The sequence below is a fragment of the Pituophis catenifer genome, unplaced genomic scaffold, assembly GCF_029215685.1.
Source record: "Pituophis catenifer annectens isolate HBS135680 unplaced genomic scaffold, rPitCat1.0.hap2 SCAF_2, whole genome shotgun sequence".
Lineage (NCBI taxonomy): Eukaryota > Metazoa > Chordata > Lepidosauria > Squamata > Colubridae > Pituophis > Pituophis catenifer.
In genome coordinates, this window is record NW_027256882.1 from 22,374,211 (window position 1) to 22,396,714 (window position 22,504).

General features: G+C 40.1%; 1 protein-coding gene across 1 annotated transcript; it reads left to right on the plus strand.

Annotated features, from left to right (window-relative positions):
• The first annotated feature begins 2,654 nt into the window (after window positions 1-2,654).
• Window positions 2,655-21,771, plus strand: LOC139309991 (vomeronasal type-2 receptor 26-like). The gene is made up of 6 exons (XM_070934174.1): window positions 2,655-2,717; window positions 11,956-12,195; window positions 13,043-13,342; window positions 17,506-17,733; window positions 18,995-19,121; window positions 20,861-21,771. Exons 1-6 carry the CDS (start codon window positions 2,655-2,657, stop codon window positions 21,769-21,771), a joined length of 1,869 nt encoding a protein of 622 aa, XP_070790275.1.
• Window positions 21,772-22,504: the final 733 nt, after the last annotated feature.

Below are 22,504 nucleotides of genomic sequence, written 5' to 3' on the forward strand. Positions count from 1 at the left end.
ACACATCCTTAGGCGACTGTAAAAAAAGGGGAGTGGTAATATATGTTAGAGACCATATAAGAACAAAGCCAATATATGTGGACAAAGAGGGTCGAGTCTTAATAATAGAAGTAAAACTGGAAACAAAAATAATACTGTTAGTAGCCATCTACGCTCCAAATGGAAACCAAATAGATTTCTATAAAAAATTACACGATAAATTAAAAGAGCTGGATTATGAAAATATCTGCATCGTCAGAGATTTCAATGCAATTGTTAACACACGAGAAGACTACTATAGTAACAGGAAGAATAAAATCAAAAGGAAGACACTGCCACAAACATTCAAGGATTTGGTACAAGAAATGAGTCTACATGATACTTGGCGAGAATTAAATACTAAAACCAAACAGTACACATACTTTTCTGGCCCACATCAATCGTGGTCAAGATTGGATATGGCTTGGATGACACCCCAACTAAGTAAAGAAACACACGACGTAGAAATTATGCCTAACATATGGGCCGACCACAACCCCATCAAAATAATTTGGAAAGGCTCCCGAAAACAAAAAAGATGGAAAATGGACACAAGTATTATAAAGGAAAAAGAGTATCTACAAATGATAGAAAAGGAGATTAAGATATTTTTTCAAATTAACACAAAGGACCAAACGTTGTTACAAAATTTATGGGACACGACGAAAGCTTATATTAGGGGCTTAACCATTGCATACGTGGCAAAAAGAAAAAAAGAGAAACAAAGAATCAGGAACGACTTATTGGAAGAAATCAAGATAGAGGAAACTAAATTACAACAGCACCCTAATAACAAGATAGCACAGCAAAAACTTAATTTGGCTAAACACAAATTGAATTTGACTACAAAAGTTGATTTGGCACAAAAAATAAAAATGGTAAAACAGACCAACTTTGAACATGCAAACAAAACTGGATGCTGGTTAGCTCATAAATTAAAAAAACAAACAGACAAAAGAATTATACACCAACTCCAGGACGAATCAGGGACTTTACTCCACACGCACCTAGATAAGAAAAACATAGTCAAAACATTCTTTCAAAATCTCTATCGACAGGAAGATGTCCCGGAAGTCCAAATTCGAAAATATCTTAGTAAAGTGAATATTACACAATTCAAAGAAGAGCATAGAGAGACCCTGAACCGCCCCATAACAATGATCGAACTGACCGAAGCTCGCAAAAAACAAAAGAACAATAATACCCCAGGACCAGATGGAATTCCTATTGAATTTTATAAACACTCCCAACAAGAAATAGATGAAATATTGCTACAAGTCTTCAATGCAGCATTATTGACAGCTGAAATTCCAAAATCATGGACAGAAACCATTATTACATTAATACACAAAGAAGACTTAGATCCGACCCAAGTTAGAAATTACAGACCCATCTCATTACTCAATGTGGACTACAAACTATTTATGTCAATATTAGTGCAGAGACTTAAAACAATAATTCATAAATACATACACACAGACCAAAACGGCTTTATACCCAGGAGGCAGATTAAAAATAATTTGAGAACGATTATAGATATTCTGGAATATTAAGATAGACAAGGAAATAGCTTTAATATCTCTCGACGCCCAGAAAGCCTTTGACAACTTAAATTGGTCCTTTCTTACAATACAACTTGAATCGATGAATTGCGGAGAGAAATTCCTTAAATTGATAAGAAAAATCTACTCCTGTCAAACAGCCAAAATTGCAATAAATGGTGACATGACACAAACTTTTGACATTCAGAAAGGAGTACGACAAGGCTGCCCCATGTCACCTCTATTATTTATAATCGCACTGGAAGTTTTATTAACGGAAATCAGGAAGGAGGAAGACATAGAAGGCCTTAAGATCCGGGGAGAGGAGTATAAACTACTTGCCTTTGCAGACGATGTGATCTTCATACTGGAAAACCCAATACGATCTGGAATCAGGTTGATGACAATGATAGAGGAATACGGGGAAGTTGCGGGCCTCAAAATAAATAAGCAGAAGATGAAAGTATTGATGAAAAATATGACCCAAACACAGAAATCGAAATTAGAAGAAGAATTAGGACTTCAAATAGTAAAGAAAATAAAATACCTAGGTATTTGGTTGACAGCAAAAGCAACTACAATCAAAGAAGATAATTATACCAAATTGCTAAAACAAATCAAAAAAGACCTGGAAATTTGGAGTAGATTACAACTCTCATTGATGGGCAGAATTTCCTCAATAAAAATGAATATATTACCAAGAGTATTATATTTATACCAAGTGATACCAATACACCCCGGAAGAGATTTCTTTAAGAACCTCAACAAAACAACAATGAACTATATATGGCAGGGAAAGAAGGCCAGAATTAAAATCAAAGCTCTACAGGATTCACGAGAAAAAGGAGGCCTAGCAATACCAGATTGGGAACTCTACTACAAGGCATCAGGACTGACCTGGATTAAAGAATGGATGAAACTGGACAACAAAAGAACTCTATATTTAGAAGGCTTTGACTTAATAAGAGGATGGCACGCTTTCCTATGGGACGGATCGGACAAACGACATATGTACTTCCAACGTCATATAATTCGAGCTTCATTATTCAAGATCTGGCAGGATATTAAGAGAACCCACTATACCAGAATACCAAAATGGTGGTCCCCGATGGAAGCATTGATATACCCGAATACTCTCGAAATAGGAAAGATGATGCGGTACCAAGATTTATTGAATCATGAAGGCGAACTCATCTCAAGACAGCAACTCCAAAACTCTGGCATAAATATTGACTGGTGGCCCTATATGCAAATACACTCAAGACACACAGCAGACAAAAAGCAATATGGAATCTCGAATAATTTGAACGAATTGGACAAGATTTTACAAGGCCCAGAACAAAAGATGATAACCAAAATATATAACTATCTTCTTAGATATAAATTATTGGAAGAAACAGTAAAAGAAAATATGATAAGGTGGGCCAGGGACATAGGGCACAACATTCAATTGGCAAACTGGGAGAAATTGTGGAAACAGAACATCAAAATGACAAGATCCATACCCTATAAAGAAAATCTCATAAAAATGTTTTACAGATGGCACTTGGCACCAGCCAGATTAGCCAAAATATACCCGAATGCCTCCCCACACTGTTGGAAGTGCAAAACAAAAAAGGGGACATACTACCACGCCTGGTGGAAATGTATAAAGGCCCAACAATACTGGAAGGACATAAAAGAAACTATCGAAGAAATAATAAATCAACAAGTAGAAAACACTCCAGAATTCTTTTTATTTGGAATGATAACAACACAACACAACAAAGAGACAAAATATCTCATCATACACATTCTGACAGCAGCACGGTTACTGTTAGCGCAAAATTGGAAATCAGACCAACTCCCAACCAAAGACAAATTAATCTCAAAGATAACAGAGTGTGCCGAAATGGACAGATTGACACTGGAACTCCAGGATAAGGAAGAAAGTGAATACTATCTTGTGTGGCACCAGTGGTACCAATGGCTGGAAAAGAAAATCAGTACAAATATAGATGAAAGAAAATAGGGTAGAAAATTTAAAATTGGAAATGAATAAAGAGGAGATGCAAGATTATTTCTAATTTAAAACACCTGAATTGACAATGTATCATTCATATATTAATTTACAGAGCAATATATATTCTGAGGATGACCAAAACATATATGTAAAATATGGTTTGGGTAGGTAGGTGGTGGGAATCTGTTTGTCTTTGTAATGTCTTTGTATTCTTTGTATTGTCTTTATATCTTTGTTTAAAATCCAATAAAAAAAATGTAATAAATGTCTTTCGTTCTTTCATTGGTTTCTTTCTGATGTATCACAGGTACCAATTTTTTGTATCATTTGTTTCTGTACCCTATTAAAAGACTTGTACTCCCCCCATTCCATAAATGCTTTTCACTGTCCCTGCAATTTGTGTTTTTGGGTAGGGCTGAACCAGTGGTGGGATTCAACATTTTTCACTACTGGTTCTGTGGGTGGCTTGGTGGGTGTGGCTTGATGGGCATGGCAGGGGAAGGATACTGTAAAATCTCCATTCCCTCCCCCACTCCAGGGGAAGGTTACTGCAAAATCCCCATTTCCTCCCGATCAGCTGGGACTCAGGAGACAGAGAATAAATGGGGGCGGGGCCAGTCAGAGGTGGTATTTACTGGTTCTCCAAACTACTCAAAATTTCCCCTCTGGTTCTCCAGAACCGGTCGGAACCCGCTGAAACTCACCTCTGGGGTGAACAGCTTACTTTTACAAAAGGAAAAAGTGTTTTTAATCTCTCAGATTCAGAGAAATAAGGCCAAACAATTGGGGAAAATAAAGCTGCAACATAAATGGTCATCACCTTTTTTTTTTAATCCAAGGGACATTAATTCACTAATAAAGTATTTATAATTATGAAGATCTACCAAACAAGTAGAAGAAAATATGTTTTTCCCTATAATTTATCCTGTCTAACAATCAAAACTATACAATTCTTTTTATTTATGGGGTCCTTGGTGCTCCCTATGCGTGCTCATATTCTTGCAGAAGTTTCATGTCCCAAACTAGGTAACATAGAATAGAATTCTTTATTGGCCAAGTGTGATTGGACACTCAAGGAATTTGTCTAGGGTGCATATGCTCTCAGTGTACATAAGGAGAATAAAATACATTCATCAAGAATAAAAAGATACAACACTTAGTGACAGTCAAGGTTACTAATAAGCTGTCAAATTATATTAGGAAACAAATAAAAACAATATAAATTGAAAGATACATGAGACATGGTTATAGTAATAAGTGGGAGGAGATAAATAGTAGTAAGGAAGAGAATAATAATAGTAATACATTATTTGACAGTGTTGTGGGAATTAGTTGTTAAGCAGAGTGATGGCATTCGGGGGGAGGGAAACATCATCAGGGCTGATAACTATCATGAGTGACTAACAATGATGATGTCATTAGTTTGGGTCAGGAAACATCTGCAAGAAAGCAAGAAAGCTCAGAGGGAACCAAGGATCCCTCATTTCAATCCTGAACAACAAATATTCTCTATTGGCCTTTTTTTAATGAAGAAATGTAAAAGAGGCTTCTAGTTATCAATTAATGCAGATCATTTCCTTTCTCTAATCAAAGAAGTTAATTTATCCATTTCAGCTATTCTACCAAATTCACAAGCCATTCCTCCATAGTGGGTTGAGTGGGAGGCGGGAGCCTTATCAGCAGAGAGTTGAGACTAATAGACCCCACAATGGAACTAAGAGGCCAGGATTGTGTGGGAGATGGTGGTATGATGTTCCTGCTTGCAAAGAGAAAGGTGACAGGAGAGATTATGTAAGCAAAGCAATGAATTGACCAAGAAACCCTGATTGGCAGGATAGGAAATATTTGATTGAAAGGGGAAAGGATGGCTAAGCACTGAAGATACCTACACATTTTTTTTTTCCAAAACGAAATTGGAAAAGAGAATCTATTGCACAAGAAAGGAAATTTTTGGAAATATTCCAAATCTCTGGATTCATGGCTGGTATGCAAGGCCCAATAAAACACACTGAGGATGGAGATAATAATAAAATATTTACTTCTGTCCATAAAAATGATGCTCAGGAATATTTTACGCCGGTCAATGATATGCTTGCCCTGCTTTTCACTCTATATCTACACTAATTTCATGTAGTTACAAAACAAAAAGGCAACTGAACATCCCATCTACATCAGCTTCAGTCAGTCAGTCAGTCAGTCAGTCAGTCGGTCGGTCAGTCAGTCAGTCAGTCAGTTAGAATGCAGTTGTCAATTTTCCCATTGGGTTAGACAGCAAAAGAAACTCCTGGGACATTTTTTAAGAAGAGTATACCATATTTTTTGGAGTATAAAACGCTCCAGATTATAAGAGGCACCTTAGGTTTTGGGAAGGAAAATAGGAAAAAAATTTCTGTCTTTGCCTACCAGGTATTCATCTGGCTAGCGTCCTTAGCCTGGTCAGCTTTAGCACACATTATTTCACTGGTTGTGAACATACACTGGGGCTGATAAACAGCTTAAAAAGCACAGCTGATTGTCAGAGGGAGCTCCAGTTAGTAAAGCAGGTGAAGTGCGGAGGCAGTAAAACAAGACAGTAGCTTTGGCAAAATGGGTTGCCATTTTGGCACCCACGCCTCGTGTTTTCAGCCTCCAAATGCTCCATTTGAGAGCCGTTCATAGCTGCGGGGATCGTAAAAAGGACATCGCTGCCCATCACTACCCGAAAACATTTTGGCAGAAGCCAAAAATGGGGCATGCTGAAGCCTAAAACGCTATGCACAGAGGCCAAAAACACAATGTGCACAGACAGTGATCAGCGGGAATGTGTTTTGGCAATCCCCGCAGCCTTGAACGCCTCTCAAACGGAGCATTTTGAGGCTGAAAATGAGAGACATTGTCTGTGGCAAATTCTGCAGCCAGGAAAAGGACGTGCTGAGGCCGAAGGGTGGGGGCCGGCTGGTGGGTGGGGCTACATTCGGAGCATAAGATGCACCCAACTGATCAGCCTCTTTTAGGGGGTGACCTTGAGATTTTGGATCTGTCTCAGACTTCCAGTTGACACACTTGCATTCCAAATTTCCTTTCCAAGCTTCCTTTAGATTCCAAGACCTTCCCTTCCCCCTCCTGTTAAAGTTGTCTGGTTGGAAGCAAGGCCAGATCCTGAAGATAAAACTCAAATACTTTGACCACCTAATGAGAAGGAAAGACTCACTGGAAAAGAGCCTAATGCTGGGAACGATGTGGACTCCAGAGGATGGTAGAGGACAGGAAGACCTGGAGGAACATTGTCCATGGGGTCACGATGGGTCAGACACGACTTCACAACTAACAACAAAAAAGCAAGACTGCGTAGCGAGTCAACCATGACAGCAGTATTGCAGGCTAACTCACTGCTCATTCAGCAGGAGTTCGATCCTGACTGGCTCAAGGATGACTCAACCTTGCATCCTTCTGAGGTTGGTAAAAGGATTATTGGGAGCAAGATGGTGACTCTGTAAACCATGTTTCAGAAAAACCTTTTTTTCCAGCCTCTGAAACCCTCCAAAAGAGTTTCAGAAAAAAAAGCCTCTGAAGCTCTTTTTGGACGCTTCTTTTCTGAAGCTTCATTTCTGATGCTTTTTCAGCCTCTGAAACCTCCGTTTGAGAAGCTGGGCGGGGCTACATTCGGAGTATAAGAAGAACCCAGATTTTCACCCTCTTTTTTGGTGGAAAAAGGTGTGCCTTATACTCCAAAAAATACAGTACATAAATAAATAAAATAGAGGAGATCCTGACTGTTAGCTTTCAGTAAGTGAGTTTTTGGGAATTAAATGATTCCCAAGATTAAGCCTGTTACCAAAAATAGAAACAAGGCAGAGGGAAACTACAATGATCCCCAAATTTTCTTGATAGCAGAGATTCAATCTTAGCTATGCTGTCATCTCAGTTGATGTTTGAAGGGTGATCCACAGGAAATTTGTTGTATTTTTCAGTATTTGAAAAGAGCAAGATAGCATTTACCATAAAGCAGATGTCAGGATTCCAACCGATGCCCTAATTAAATCATGAGCCTCGAGCCAAGCTTCAAAAGAAATCCAATTGTTTATTAGGAGCTTCATGTCAGCACGTTCCAAGTGAAGCCAACTCTGACCCCATGTAATTTACTTTCCACCTCTGACCCTGTTTTCCCCCTTCCCCCAAGGTGTGTCATCAGTCACATTCTCCATCAAAGCAATTTTGTGGGTTGTAGAGATCACTCCTCTCTGGCCACTGTGGATAACCATGGAGACAGCCTTAACAGAGATATGGCTGGAATGTGCTTTTGTTTTGACTGGCATGCTGCCATGCTACAGAATTTGTTTTCCCATCCCCCTTGCCAATGGCAACTCAAGAGCAGGCCAGAGATGCTTTCTGAGTTGATAGCAGATTTTCTTCCATCAGATTCACTGTTGGAGTGAAACTTTTAATGGAGTGGATGAAAGTGGATAAAGATACCTACAGGAAAGAAGGGAAGGAGAGGAGAGGAGTGGAGAGGGAAGGAAAGGAAAGGAAAGGAAAGGAAAGGAAAGGAAAGGAAAGGAAAGGAAAGGAAAGGAAAGGAAAGGAAAGGATGAAGTTTTTTTGGAATCTCCATTCCTGGATGGAATCATTGCTAGGGACAATCAAAATTCATGATTTGCAGGAATTGATGGATGGATGGATGGATGGATGGATGGATGGATGGATGGATGGACGGACATCTGGACATCTATTTGATTTTTATGCATTCAATTCCAGACAGATGCACAGCAGCTCACAATAAAAAAATTAAGTATCCACCCTAAAACATAAAGTTCTGAAAAATAAGGAATGCACAGTAAGTCTAAGGCCACATCAGCATCATAATGTTCAAAAGTCCACAGTAAGAAAACAGTAAATTCATCACGTCAAAAGCACAACTTTATAAAATAAACCACTCATGTATAATAGCATAAGAGAAAAACAACTGGAAATCAACCCAGCAAAATGATAGGTGTCCCAAATGCCCACAGAACAATTTGGTTGTGGATGCTTTCTGGGAATCCACTACATTGAGTTACATTGGGACTTTTTCAGTTGGATCCCAGTTCACCCTGCAGGGAGGATTTTGCAAAACTCCTACTTCCCCAGCTAATTATTAGAATGATAGTGATTTCTTTCTTGCCTTCTTGCTAAATATCAAAGGATTCTTTTTCCCTCTGGAAAATGTCTGAAGGAGGTCAACAGACTCAGCAGCAACACATTCAGCATCAGGAAAGTGAGTGTACAAGTTGTCTTGTCACCCTGGAAAGCTGGACTGAGCTTCTTGGATTCCCAGGAGCTCTGCTTCTGTGTTGGTCCAGTTTCCATCATTGGGGAAATTCTCTCTGGACTTCATATTATATTAGAAAAGTCAGTCTTGCAGCAATCTGCTTTCAACGTCTCCAAATGCTTCTGCTCTATTGATTCTGAGATCAGATGCAAGGCAGGGGATTCCTTCGGCTAATCCAGAAATGAACCCACTGCTTCTGCTTCTGATGGAGCTTTTGTTGCCCCAGGCAGCCTGTGGGATGCTTGGCACCAAGTGCTTCTTGACTTTGGGAAGGGATGCAAGAGACCCACTCAATCATTACAGGCCAGGAGATCATCTCATCGGTGGGCTCTTCTCTGCAACAATTAATCTACAACCTGAGCTGCAGAATTTCAGTTTGAGTCCTTCTAAAACAGTTCATCCGTAAGTCTCATGATGTTAATTGATGTTATCTTACGTTGCCTTTGAGGAAAAAATGGGGAAAGAGGAAAGCAGTGAAGTTTTATTTTATTTTATTTTTTTATTTTATTTAGTTTGTCAAACATGTAAGAGAAAAGAGGTATAAGTATAGACATGAACACAGGAGATGAGTACAAATAAATGGGATGGTAAGACAGGGATGGTAGGCACGCTGGTGCGCTTATGCATGCCCCCATACAGACCTCTTAGGAATGGAGTGAGGTCCACGGTAGACAGTTTAAGGTTAAAGGTTTGAGGGTTTGTGGAAGTAACCACAGAGTCAGGTAATGCATTCCAGGCATTGACCACTCTGTTGATGAAGTCATATTTTCTGCAATCGAGTTTGGAGCGGTTTACCTTAAGTTTGTATCTATTGTTTGCCTGTGTATTATTGTGGTTGAATCTGAAGTAGTCATTGACAGGTAGGACTTTGTAGCAGACAATTTTGTTTACTACGCTTAGGTCAGACCATAATCGGCATAGTTCTAGATTGTCCAAGCCCAAAATTTCAAGCCTGGTGGCATAAGGTATTCTGTTGTGAGCAGAGGAGTGGAGGACTCTTCTCGTGAAATACCTCTGGACTTGCTCAATTGTATTAATGTCCGATATACAGTGTGGATTCCAGGCAGATGAGCTGTATTCGAGAATTGGTCAGTCACAGGTTTTGAATGCACTAGTTAAAAATTTGATGTTAATAAGAAGTTTCGCAAAATTAGGTTAACAACTCTTAATGCCTTTTTGGCAATGCTGTTACAGTGAGCTCTAGGGCATAGATCATTTGAGATGAGTACTCCTAGATCCTTGACAGAGTGAGGTTAGTTAGTTACTTAGATCAACAGTCACATCTGTATACAAGCAGCATGAAGTGGAACACATTCAGCAGATGAAAAAAAAGCAAGCTTTAATGCTCAGCACCCTTGTCCAACTGATCCCCACATGGACAACTTGCTTTCATCTTTCAAGGTGATTAACTTGGGAGGTCATGGTTATGGTCTCAGCATGGCCATCAAAGAAAAGGACAGGAGGCTCTAATTGGTCAGTCCCAATTCAGAGAAAAGGCTGATTTCTTTTCTGAGTCTTTCCTAGAACATAGCTATCAGAGTCTCCTTTGGACAAGATGGGCGGCACGTAAATCTAATATTATTATTAGTATCTGGTGTTGCTACAGTAGCCAGGAGACCACAATGCTATTGCAGAGTAGTAGTTTGGCATGCCTCATAAATCGAATAAAATGGATGAATAAATTTTCCAGAAAGATAGAACCCGCAATTCCAAAGACATCAGCAGTCAGCTCCTGGGTGCTTCCAGTCTTTCTCCCAAATTCTCTGCTATTGTTTTCTTCAATGAACCATGGATTTCTCCAAACTCACCACAGGTAGTTGTTGTTTCCCTGATGTGGGCATGGGCATCTTCAGATGCTCCTTCTTGACTCACCTCTGGTTCCACTGATACCAAAGTGCTTTGAGCAGGCCATCTGTTTTCTCTATCCACTCGCTCAAGCAAACAGGGATCGAGACCATTTACTCAAGAGAAAATGGGAAACCTGGTACTTCTGTTCAATTCTTAAATGTTTTCTTTTCTGCCCCAACTCCATTCACACATTCAGTCTCATACACACCCATACATGCACACTTTAAAAATGTAATACATGCATAATGGCCCTTTGATGGAATCTCAAATCCTGGTTCTTACACAGTGAGGTCCATGCAGATTTCTGAGCTACATTTTCAGACATGGTTTGCCTAAATCTTTTCCTGGGATGTTTTTTGACTTCTCAAACTGAGGTTGAGCGAATAGTTCAAGTGACAACAGTGCCAGATTATCTGGAGTGTGTCTGTTTTTACTTTCAAATAATCTAAGTAGGGAAGAGGAACTTTGGGGACAAAAACCTGTGCAGTCACAATAGCACATATGAAATGCATTAAGAGAATAACAGAGTTGGATGGGAAGAACTTGGAGGTCTTCTAATCTAATCCCCTGCACAAGCAGGAGACCCTATACCCTATACCCGTGATGGCGAACCTATGGCACGCGTGCCACAGGTGGCATGTGTAGCCATATCGGTGGGTACATGAGCTCAGCTCTGTCGCACATGCACATGCCAGCCAGCTGATTTTTGGGCCTCATGGGCCCACCAGAAGCGGTGAAACAGACTATTTCCTGCCTCCGGAGGGCCTCGAGGGGTGGGGAAGGCCCGTTTTTCTTTCTCACCTGGCTCAAGGTCCTCTCTATGCATCTGGGGAGGATGAAAACAGCCTTCCCCATTCCCTCAGAGGCCTTTCAGAGGCCATTTCCCAACTCCCGGTTGGAGAGAAGTTGGTTGCACAGGGCAGGGTGCATAGAATTATGGGTGTGGACACACACGCACATGGACTTCCCCCTCCCCCCCTTCCTGGCACGTGATGGCAAAAAGGTTAGCCATCACTGCCCTGTACCATTCCAGACAAATGGCTGTCCAATCTCTTCTTAAAAACCTCCAGTGATGGAACATCCACAATTTCGGGAAGGAAGCCCTTCCACCAGTTAATTGCTTTCACTGTCAGGAAATTTCTCCTTAGTTCTAGGTTGGTGATTTCACTGAATGTAACATCATGGCAAAATCCATGTATCTTTTCAGGAAAACAGGTGTGTTGTACTGGAAAATTCTGTCCTTCCTTTTTGCCATTCAGGAAATCAACAAAGATCCTCTTCTCTTGCCCAACCTCACCCTGGGTTATAACCTCCATGACAACTTTCGAGACAGAATGTTGACATTCGATGGTCTGTTGGATTTGCTTTCGACTGGAGAGGCCAATGTTCCCAACTACAGCTGCGGAAGGAAGAGAAACATGCTGGTTCTCCTGGAAGAGACCAACTCTGATACATCCATCCTTATGGCTGCCATATTGGGCATCTACAAAATCCCACAGGTATAGAGCCAGTGAATGGCTGCAAGTTTATTCCAGAGCAGTTAAGGAGACTTTCTCCTTAGAAATGTTAATTAAGCATGGATTAAGGGGAAGAATTAATCTTTATGTCATCTTTCAGTCTCTCAGAGAGGCAAGAAGATATATTGATACAACCATAATTAACAGTTTTAATTTGAGTACAAATATTAATTTGTAATATTTCACATTGCTCAGATCTTGCACTGTGCAGGCTCTGAGGAAGCATCATCGTTTTAGAAAATGATATCTGGATTTCTTCTTAACATCCATTGTTACATTTTCTGCATTTCTGATCCCCTATTAAATCCACCAAGGTAGGCTGGAATTTTCCAGCCACTAACTAAGCTCTGAGATTATAATTTCAGGATCTAATAGGTCTTCTTCTTCTGCCATATCCGTCATCGGACGTTGGTGATCATGTTGCCAATCCTATTTTTGTCAACAGCCACATGAAAAAGTGCTGCTGAATTTTGTCCAAACCAATCCGATGTTCTTCTTCTGCCTGGACCTCGTTTGCCTTCAATCTTTCCCTGGAGAATTAAGTGAAGGATGCCGTATTTTTCTGGGTGTCGCATCACATGTCCAAAATATTCTAACGGTCGCTTTTTAATGGCTTTGATGATTTCCCTTGGCTTTCCCAGGTGGCTTATCACCTCCTTATTTGTGATTTTTGTTAACCCAGTTTATATGTAACAGCCGTCTGTAAATCCACATTTCAAATGCTTCTCATTTCTTCAAGTGGTTTTCTGTCAAAGACCAACTCTCTACTCCATAGAGCAGGATAGTAAAAGCCCCAAATAAAACATAAATCTCCTTTTTTTCACTCCAGATCAGCTACACTTATATTTCACCGATCCTGAGTGATAAAACTCAGTTACCTTTTTTCTACCGGACCGTCCCCAAAGAAGGTGCTCAAAACCTGGGGATTGTTAAATTGCTGCTGTATTTTCGATGGACATTCATTGGCGTCTTTGCTGCAGACACTGATAACGGAGAACATTTCATTAGGACCTTCGTTCCTGTGCTGGCTCAGAATGGCATCTGTGTTGTTTTTTCACAATTCGTATTATTAAATGATGAGAACTTCCAGCATCTGATTTCTGTTTTCAACCTGTGGGCCCAGATCAATGTATTGGTTTATTACTCAGAGTTTACGTTCATCGAGGGAGCCTTTTTCCTAGAGCACATGTTAAATTGCTTGCGAAAGCCTATTGAAGGGATAGTTTGGATCACAACCGCTTTGTGGGATCTCACCATTGAATTATCAGATAATACTTTCTCTTTCAGATACACCCATATCATTTTTTCTTTTCTTATCCAGACCAGCCAAAGGACCAAATTTGACGATATCATGGATTTCTATCTTTTTATCACAGCATTTATGACTAAGAAATTTCACTGTTCATATGGGAAGCCTGCCTTGTCTGTGAAAGGCTGGACAAGGTGTACAGAGAAAGAGAACTTGGAAACTCTAACTCAGCAGAAGATTGACAGGATCTTTTCTCTAGATAGCTCCTTAACTTACAATGCCATCCAGATTGTGGCACATGCCTTAAAAGTGGTCAATTCATCCCGATCGCAGAGGACAAGGATGGAGAGAAAAGACAAGGTGGAAGTTGAAAACATTCAACCATGGCAGGTATCTCCTTATCAGTTCCATGTATGTTGCTAAGGGCAACATCTAATGGTGAACATCATAAAACACTTTGAGAAATGTCATATACATTGAGAAAAATATACCTTTTATGAATCATTTTCTTTCATAAGATCCCTTTTCCTCCTCTTTCATATGTGTATGTGTTTGTGTGTGTGTGTGTGTGTGTGTGTGTGTGTATTCATAGATTTTCACGGGTACAGGTATGTACGTCTTGGCATATTCAGGTCTTTTCCTGTGTATGTATGTATATATATCTCAAGTTTTCGCGGGTGTGTGTATGTAAAAAGTTAAAATCTCAGGTGTTTTCCCAAAACATTTCCTGAAATGTTGCCAAAAAACCTTTAAAGTGTTGGTTAGGATTTTAGCCAAAGTTTTTAAAAAACCTTACAAAGTGTTTTGGTGGTGGCGTCATGTGTCATGCGTCATGTCCTGGGTCCGGTGTCAATTTTCGTGGCTGGAACTTGTTTGTTGACTTTGGCTGGTTTCCAGATGTCTGGTAGGCGGGAGGTATCATCACATTTATTCATGTTATGGTGGTGTTTCTCTATTTCGATGGCTTCCATAATTATTCTCTTGTTGAAGTATTCAACAAGTTTTGGAGATTAATTTGGTTCCTTCAAAATCAATTTCATGTCCTGTTGTTTTAAAGTGCTGGAAAAGGGAGGATTTTTTTTCTTCTTTTCTGACTGCTTTCTTGTGTTCTGTGATGCATGCATTTATTCTCCTATTGGTTTGTCCAATGTATGTGGCTGGGCAGATTTTGCATGGTATTTCATAGACTACTTGGTTTTCTAGCTGGATCTTGTCTTTGGGGTTTCTTAAGATGTTGGCTATTTTTTGGTCAGGGCAGAAGGCTGTCTTGATGTTGTGTTTGTGGAGAATTTTGCTGATTTTATCTGTGGTGCCTTTGATATAAGGGAGGAGGGCGATGCCATTGTCCTGTTCTGTGTCTCAGTTCTTGGGGACTGTCTCCCTTAGGATTAGGTTGGTAATTGTGATCCTTTTGAATCCGTTAGAGATTAATACGTTAGTGAGAGTGTGTAGTTCAGTTTTCAGGTGGTCTTTGTTGGCTAGGCGTTTGGTTCTGGAGATGAGAGTTTTGGCTACGGAGTTGATCTGTGCATGGTGGTGATGTGATTGTGTGTTTAAGTAGTGGTTGGTGTGTGTTTTTTTCCAGTAGATGGTGTGTCTTAGGGAGCGTTGGGTTTTTTGTAGATTAGGACATCCAGAAAGCAGAGTTGGCTGTTAACTTCTATTTCCATAGTAAATTGTATTTTGAGGTGTAGGCTGTTGAGATGTGTGAGGAAGTTGTCTAGTTTTTCCTTTCCCTGTGGCCAAATTATGAAAGTGCCATCTACATATCTAAGTCATTGTTTGGGTTTGTGTTCAGATTTATCTAAAGCATTGGTTTCGAAGTGTTCCATGTATAGGTTTGCGATGACAGGTGAGAGGGGTGATCCCATAGGTCCTCCTTCTATCTGTTTGTATCTTTGTCCATTGTGGACGAAGTATGTGTTGGTTAGGCAGTGGTTGGTTAGGTCTAGGATGTGCTTAGGGGGGTTGTATTTATTTTGGATAGCTGTCAAGGCTTCTTTAATAGGCACTTGGGTGAAGAGGGATATGACATCGAAGCACACAGCCTAATAGGCACACAGCCACTGCCTCACCCACACAGGATGCTACGAAACAGCTGACTAATCTGCAAACATCAACTCCATTAACTAATCAAGATGTAACAACACAGCCAACCAACCCACTTACAGCAACAAAGCCAGAACACCCAACCTCCCCACCAGTATTGATAGAGAGACGGCAGCTCCGAGCACGCTTTGCTCACACAAGCACGAAGCCAAAAGCACCAGCCTGAAGATGACAACTGAGACCTCATCAAAATGTCGCCAAGATACTCTCAATCTTACACGGGAAAAGACCCATATATGCCAAGACTTGCATACACAACAAACCATTTTATACCAAATTTATATTTTGCTGATAAAGAAATGAAGGGAGACTAGTATAAATCTATTTCAAGCTTTTTAGCTTTCATCAGCTAGTCATCAGCTAGCAGTTGCTTGAGGGCTCCTGGATTGGAGCTGAAAGGCGAAAGGATATACTGGTTGTATCAGCACCTTTTTAAATATATATAATGTTATACATCCTAATTATGACCATTTTTCTCTTAATCATACAGTATAGTCCATAGAAAAAAAAGAAACTTGATATTATATAACATACTTATATCTCTTGTTTGCATAGTTGTAACATAATTCTCTATACATTTAGCACTCTTATATATTTTAATTTGCAGTTATGTACAGTCTAATAATAATATTGCTTGCAATATATATTCTTCTATATAGTTTTATACCTGTATTCGTTTCTAGCTTATTGACCCTCTTTCATCATTAATTTTCTAAACTTTGCATCTATTATCTAGCCAATAGGCTCCATATTTTAGTAATATGCTGTTTCTCCTTTGTCTTTAATTTCCATCATTAACCTGTCCATTTTGGCACATTCTAATATTTTCTTTATTACCATTTCCTCTGTCGGTATACTTTCGTTTTTCCAATTTTGTCCATATGTAATTCTGTTGCCGCTGTTATTACATGTAACATTAAATATTGAATTACTCTTTCTTTTACTTTTGGCCTCCAGCATTGTGAATGGCAAATTATATCTTGCCTATGTTGTCACACACCACTACAATTATTTTACTTCATGTATTTTACTTCATGTGCTTTGAGCTTTTCTTTCTTCAGATTATAGAATTTGATGCTTGTCGAAAAGGATTTTGAATTATCTTCCAATTTATTATAATGTAACACAAAATTATATTTAATCTTACAATTATCAGTGTATATTCTTGTAAAATCACCTGAAGAGTGCCAGAATCAATATTCAAGCTTTCCCTCAGAATCAGTGTTCAAGCTTTCTTTAGATAACGAGCAGATGGAAGTCAATTATAAATATTGACATTTGTTTCCCAATTTCCGAAAGCCAATTCATAACACAGGAAGTTTATAAAAAGAGATTAGATAACCATTTGTCTGAAGTAGTGTAGGGTTTCCTGCCTAAGCAGGGGGTTGGACTAGAAGACCTCCAAGGTCCCTTCCAACTTTGTTAAATTATTATTATAATTATTAACCTATTATATTTCCAGGAGTGAGTTGTACAAACTGATGCTGTGTCTTCTACAATAAGGAGACATTTTCTGACAGTGTGAACAATCAGCCAATGGAACAGCTTGCCTTCAGAAGTTGTGGGAACTTCATCTATAGCTATGCAGGGCATCTCAGGGAGGAGGGGAAAACTCATGGATAAGCAACAGATAATGTAAGCAAATATATTTGTAAGTAATGGATTTCCCTTCTCCTGCCCTTCTGCCATCTGCTTATCTTCAAGAGAACTAACGGGAGAAATAAAACTAGAAAACAAGAAAATATGGGCTAGTTGGGAATGCCAGATGTTGGAAGGAAAACATCCGCCATTGGTACCTGAAGGATAAATCTATGCAGATTGTCCTGAGAAGAAAACAGGCTGCAGCTCAATAAGCCAAATTCCTTAATTCTCTGTACATCAGTTTGTTTAGATGATTCCATTTGTGTAAAAATCTCTTTCCTTATATTCTGTAGCTTCACCATTTCCTGAAGAATCCACAGATCTACAACAACACCATAGAAGGAATGTATTTGGATAGAAATGGAGATTTGATGGCTGACTTTGACATTGTGAACTGGGTGTTATTTCCTAATAAGTCGACCACCAGAGTGAAATTTGGGAGTCTAGACAGAGAAAGAACCATTGGAGTCAAATTCAGCATCAACAAGGAAGCCATCACGAGCCCTCAGTGGCTCAATCAGGTAGAGGAAGAGATGTCCTATCTCTTTACCCTGTTTCCCTGAAAATAAGTCATTCCCTGATAATAAGTCCAATCAGGTTTTTGAGCACATGCACTAAAATAAGTCCCGCCCCCCAAAAAAATAAGCCCTCCCAAAAAATATTTAAGCACATGTGCAGACAGTCCTCGCCATTTCCTCTAGTTAGGGTTAGGGAGACAGAGCTGGAAATCAGCAAGAGGAGCCCCATCTTGCTCCACACACCCCAAAATAATAAGACCTCCCCAAAAATAAGGCCAAGCGCTGATTTCAGGGTTCAAAAAATATAAGACAGGGTCTTATTTCTGGAGAAACACTGTAGTTTTGTCCGTCATCTCAATCAGGGTACCCCTCCATCCGAAACTATATATAAGACCGACTGCCTTCAAATTCATGCTTCAGAATTATATTCTTTCATTTATAACCAGCAAAGGAAAAGATGCTTAATGACTTATACAGTAGAAGACTTTGGTCGGGGGACATAGAGGGAAAAAATGTGGAGAAGGGGGGAAATGGAAGCAGGATTTAAGAGGAGGGGAGAAGTAAAATCAGTTGAGTTACATATGTTCATTTGGACATGTATACATTCAAGAATTTGACCTTATTAGGTAGAAGAAAAGTGCAGAACCCATCATATTGAAGAATTTCAGAATTCTAATTTCTCCTCCATATGGTGTTTTTCCAAAAGTTTCTCTGACAGCCTTCCAGAGACAGTCCTCCAAAATGTAAGCATGTCTGACTATCATGCTTCCAGTTTCAAGAGTAACTTTCTAGAAAATTCTCTGGAGTGGCCACCACAACATGGCCCAGAGGAGAAACAGAATGGTCCACTTCTAGTCCATTTTGCACATGCCTCTTGTATTTCCCTGTAAGGTCCTGCCTCTCCAGTCCTCTCAAGAAAGCAGTACTCATGAAACAAAAGCCATTTCAAAAGGAAATTTTTATTGGAAGATTGTGATAGCAAGAGATCTAGGCAGGAATTAAGTTTCCCGCTCAAAGCAGTACAGTGCAGACAGAGCCCCTCCCAAAGCCCAATATATCACCAAGCCAATCTCGAAGTGTAAAGATATTATGAGATACTCAGACTGAGGAGGTGATAAATGCCGGTCTCCAAGGCAATTCTGCTGCTCTTCTCTGGAGGCGAGATAAGCTATGGGACCTGACTATCCCATTCCAACACTATAATTCATTTCATAGCTAATCAATTTTGCAGATGCTTCTGAATGCAAATTCTGTTCACTTTCAGCCCTTGCCTCACTCCCAGTGTGTGGAGCCTTGTCAACCTGGCTATTTCAAGGTGGTTCAGGAAGGAAAACCAATCTGTTGCTACAACTGCGTCCCTTGTGCAGAAGGGAGCATTTCCACCCAACAAGGTGGGTGAATGGGAATCAAAACAGTTCTTGGGATAGGAGCAAAGGTTCCTGCAGACCTTTGCAGGGAGTATTAATTTAACTCTCAGAATTAATTTCACCAAGGATATAACAATAATATGAGCTGGGAGAATTCATTGGAATGAGAGGTTAAGTGTAGAAGAAGCCAAGCAGCTATCAAGAAGCATATGTGACTTTGTGAAGGATCAGTTGAAATGACATGAAGCAGCCCATTGTTTCACCATAACAAACAGAATGATGTTGCTTCTACAGTATGAAGCTCTCCACTGAGGTAAATTAATCTCCAATGTCAGGGTTCCAAGTAACACCCCCAATGAAAGAAAACTCCAAGACTTGACTTTCCCCAAAGTTACATGTTATTGAAGATGTTTTATTGGCAAATCTGGGAAAACCCAAATCTGAAACCTTCCAGATTTTCCCCACCCAAAGGAAAGTTCAAATCCCTGCTCAACACCCATAAATCCATCACATGGCCCAATCTAAACACCATGCTGATTGGAGATGCCTCCCGGTTCTAACCCTCCAGGTGCAGGGCAAGATGTCCTTGACTTTCTGAGAAAGGAATGTTATTATGACTACCGGTATATATCACCCATGCTCCATACAATCCCCCATCACAGTTTCCCACAGTAGTAAATGTGGCAGGCCTGAAGATGCAATGAAAAAGATGGCTTCCAGGCCTGAGAGCCAACTCACACAGGACCTAGTCAGTAATCTTGCCATCTCCTCCATTCCGGGGTGGACTCAGGATAGACACATTTCTGCCTAACCATCTTCCTCCAAAGTATCCAAGCAGTAGGCAAGCATGATCTGTGTTTCCTGTGGAGTAGCTATTTGGGGGAATACATTGCTACCGGAGAGGAACCTCTCCTCATGATGGCGATTAGAGAGAAAACCAGGCAACTTTATCTGCCCCTTTTTAGTCATTAACCATTGGGATTTGATGGGACAAAATGAAAGCAAAAATAGTTGAACAATATTGTTATTGAATTTCAATTTTATCCTCCAATTAATGGGTAATGGGACAAATCAAACTCCATTTTTGAAAACCAGAATATTCCAACCTTGTCAAATTGGCTGGTCCTAGTCCATTAGAAACCTCCCTACATGATGTAGATCATGGGTGTCAAACTCAAGGCCCATGGGCTGCATCCGGCCTATGATGTGGTGGGATCTGGCCCATGGGGCCGTCCTGGTCTACCCAATGAGGAGAGGAAATCTGAGGCTACCATGGCTTCGGCCCAGTCTACCCAATGGAAAAAAGAAAGATTGGGCCAGCATGGCTTCAGCCTGGTCTACCCAATGAGAAGAGGAAACATGCTAGCAGTTTGGGGAGTGGTGTCAAGATGGCCACACCCACCCAGTTGGCCACACCCACCCAGCCTACCTGACACCCCCCCCAAGGTCAACCATAGCCCTGATGCGGTCCTCAATTAAATTAAGTTTGACACCCCTGATGTAGATGGTTGTCCCTTCTCCCCTTTTGCTTCCTAGAATTGTCTCCTCTCAAATTCTGCCCCTAATCTAGCTACAGTTTATCAACTTGAGACACATACTAATGCAAAGAAGCACAGGTATACACATACTCCTAATTATTTTTATCTCTGCCTCCCATCCCCTGCAGATGAATACACACACAAATTCAGAAGTGGGATTCCTGATTTCAAAATCTAACTTCCATCCTATAAATTCATGGTAAATATTATATTTGTCCTCTATAGATGCAGACCACTGCACCAGGTGTCCAGACAACCAGTATCAGAACAAGCATCGAGATCAATGTATCCTCAAAACTGTCACTTTTTTGTCCCATCAAGAGTATTTGGGAATTATTCTTACTTTTTTTGCCCTATTCCTGATCTTAACTACAGTTTTAGTCTTGGGAATCTTCATTAAATTCCAAGAAACTCCAATTGTCAAAGCCAACAACCGGGACCTCTCCTATATCCTCCTGGTCTCCCTTCTTCTTTGCTTCTTGACTTCCTTTCTCTTCATTGGTCGGCCAAGGAGAACCACCTGCCTTCTCCGACAAACAATTTTCAGCATCATCTTCTCAATTGCCGTGTCTACCGTCTTGGCTAAAACAGTCATGGTGGTGCTGGCCTTCCTGGCCACAAAGCCAGGAAACAGAGTGAGAGGGTGGCTGGGCAAGAGTCTGACCAACACCATCATCATTTCTTGTTCCAGTGTCCAGGTTGTCATTTGTTTCACCTGGTTAGGAGTCTTTCCTTCATTCCCTGATTCTGACATGTATTCCCAGCCTAGAGAGATTGTTCTGCAGTGCAATGAAGGCTCTGTCACTATGTTTTATGTTGCCCTTGGTTACATGGGTTTTCAGGCTGCCATTTGCTTCATAGTGGCCTTCCTGGCCAGGAATCTACCTGGGTCCTTCAACGAAGCCAAGCTGATCACCTTCAGCATGCTGGTCTTTTGCAGTGTCTGGATCTCCTTTGTGCCTACCTATCTGAGCACCAAAGGGAAATTCATGGTTGCTGTGCAGGTCTTCTCCATCTTGGCTTCCAGTGCTGGGCTGCTGGGTTGCATCTTCATCCCTAAGTGTTACATCATTTTGCTGAGGCCAGATCTGAATACAAAGGAACAACTGATGTTCAAAAGTGAAGTAAAAAAGTGATGCTGATGGATGTTCTGGGGATATAATACTCACCCATTGGGTACTTTTCAGGAGAAAACACTATCAGGCTGCTTTTTGAAGTGATCTCCAGCTTAAGCCTAATTTCCATGTTTTTATGTTTCTGTGTCTGGTAGTATTATTTAGCATTTTGGGCTTCATTATTACCCTACTCAAAATTTCCCCTACTGGTTCTCCAGAACCGGTCAGAACCTGCTGAAACCCACCTCTGGGGTGAACAGCTTACTTTTACAAAAGGAAAAAGTGTTTTTAATCTCTCAGATTCAGAGAAATAAGGCCAAACAATTGGGGAAAATAAAGCTGTAACATAAATGGTCATAACCTTTTTTTTTTTAATCAAGGGACGTTAATTCACTAATAAAATATTTATAATTATTAAGATCTACCAAACAGGTAGAAGAAAGTATTTTTTTCCTATAATCTATCCTGTCTAACAATCAAAATTATAGATCAGAAGTTCATTTCTTTTTATTTGTGGAGTCCTTGGTGCTCTCTATGTGGGATTGTTTTCTTGCAGATGGTTCATGTCCCAAACTAGGTAAGATAGAATAGAATTCTTTATTGGCCAAGTGCGATTGGACACTCAAGGAATTTGTCTTGGGTGCGTATGCTCTCAGTGTACATATGGAGAATAAAAGACATTCATCAAGAATAAAAAGATACAACACTTAGTGATAGTCAAGGTTACTAATAAGCTATCAAATTGTACTAGGAA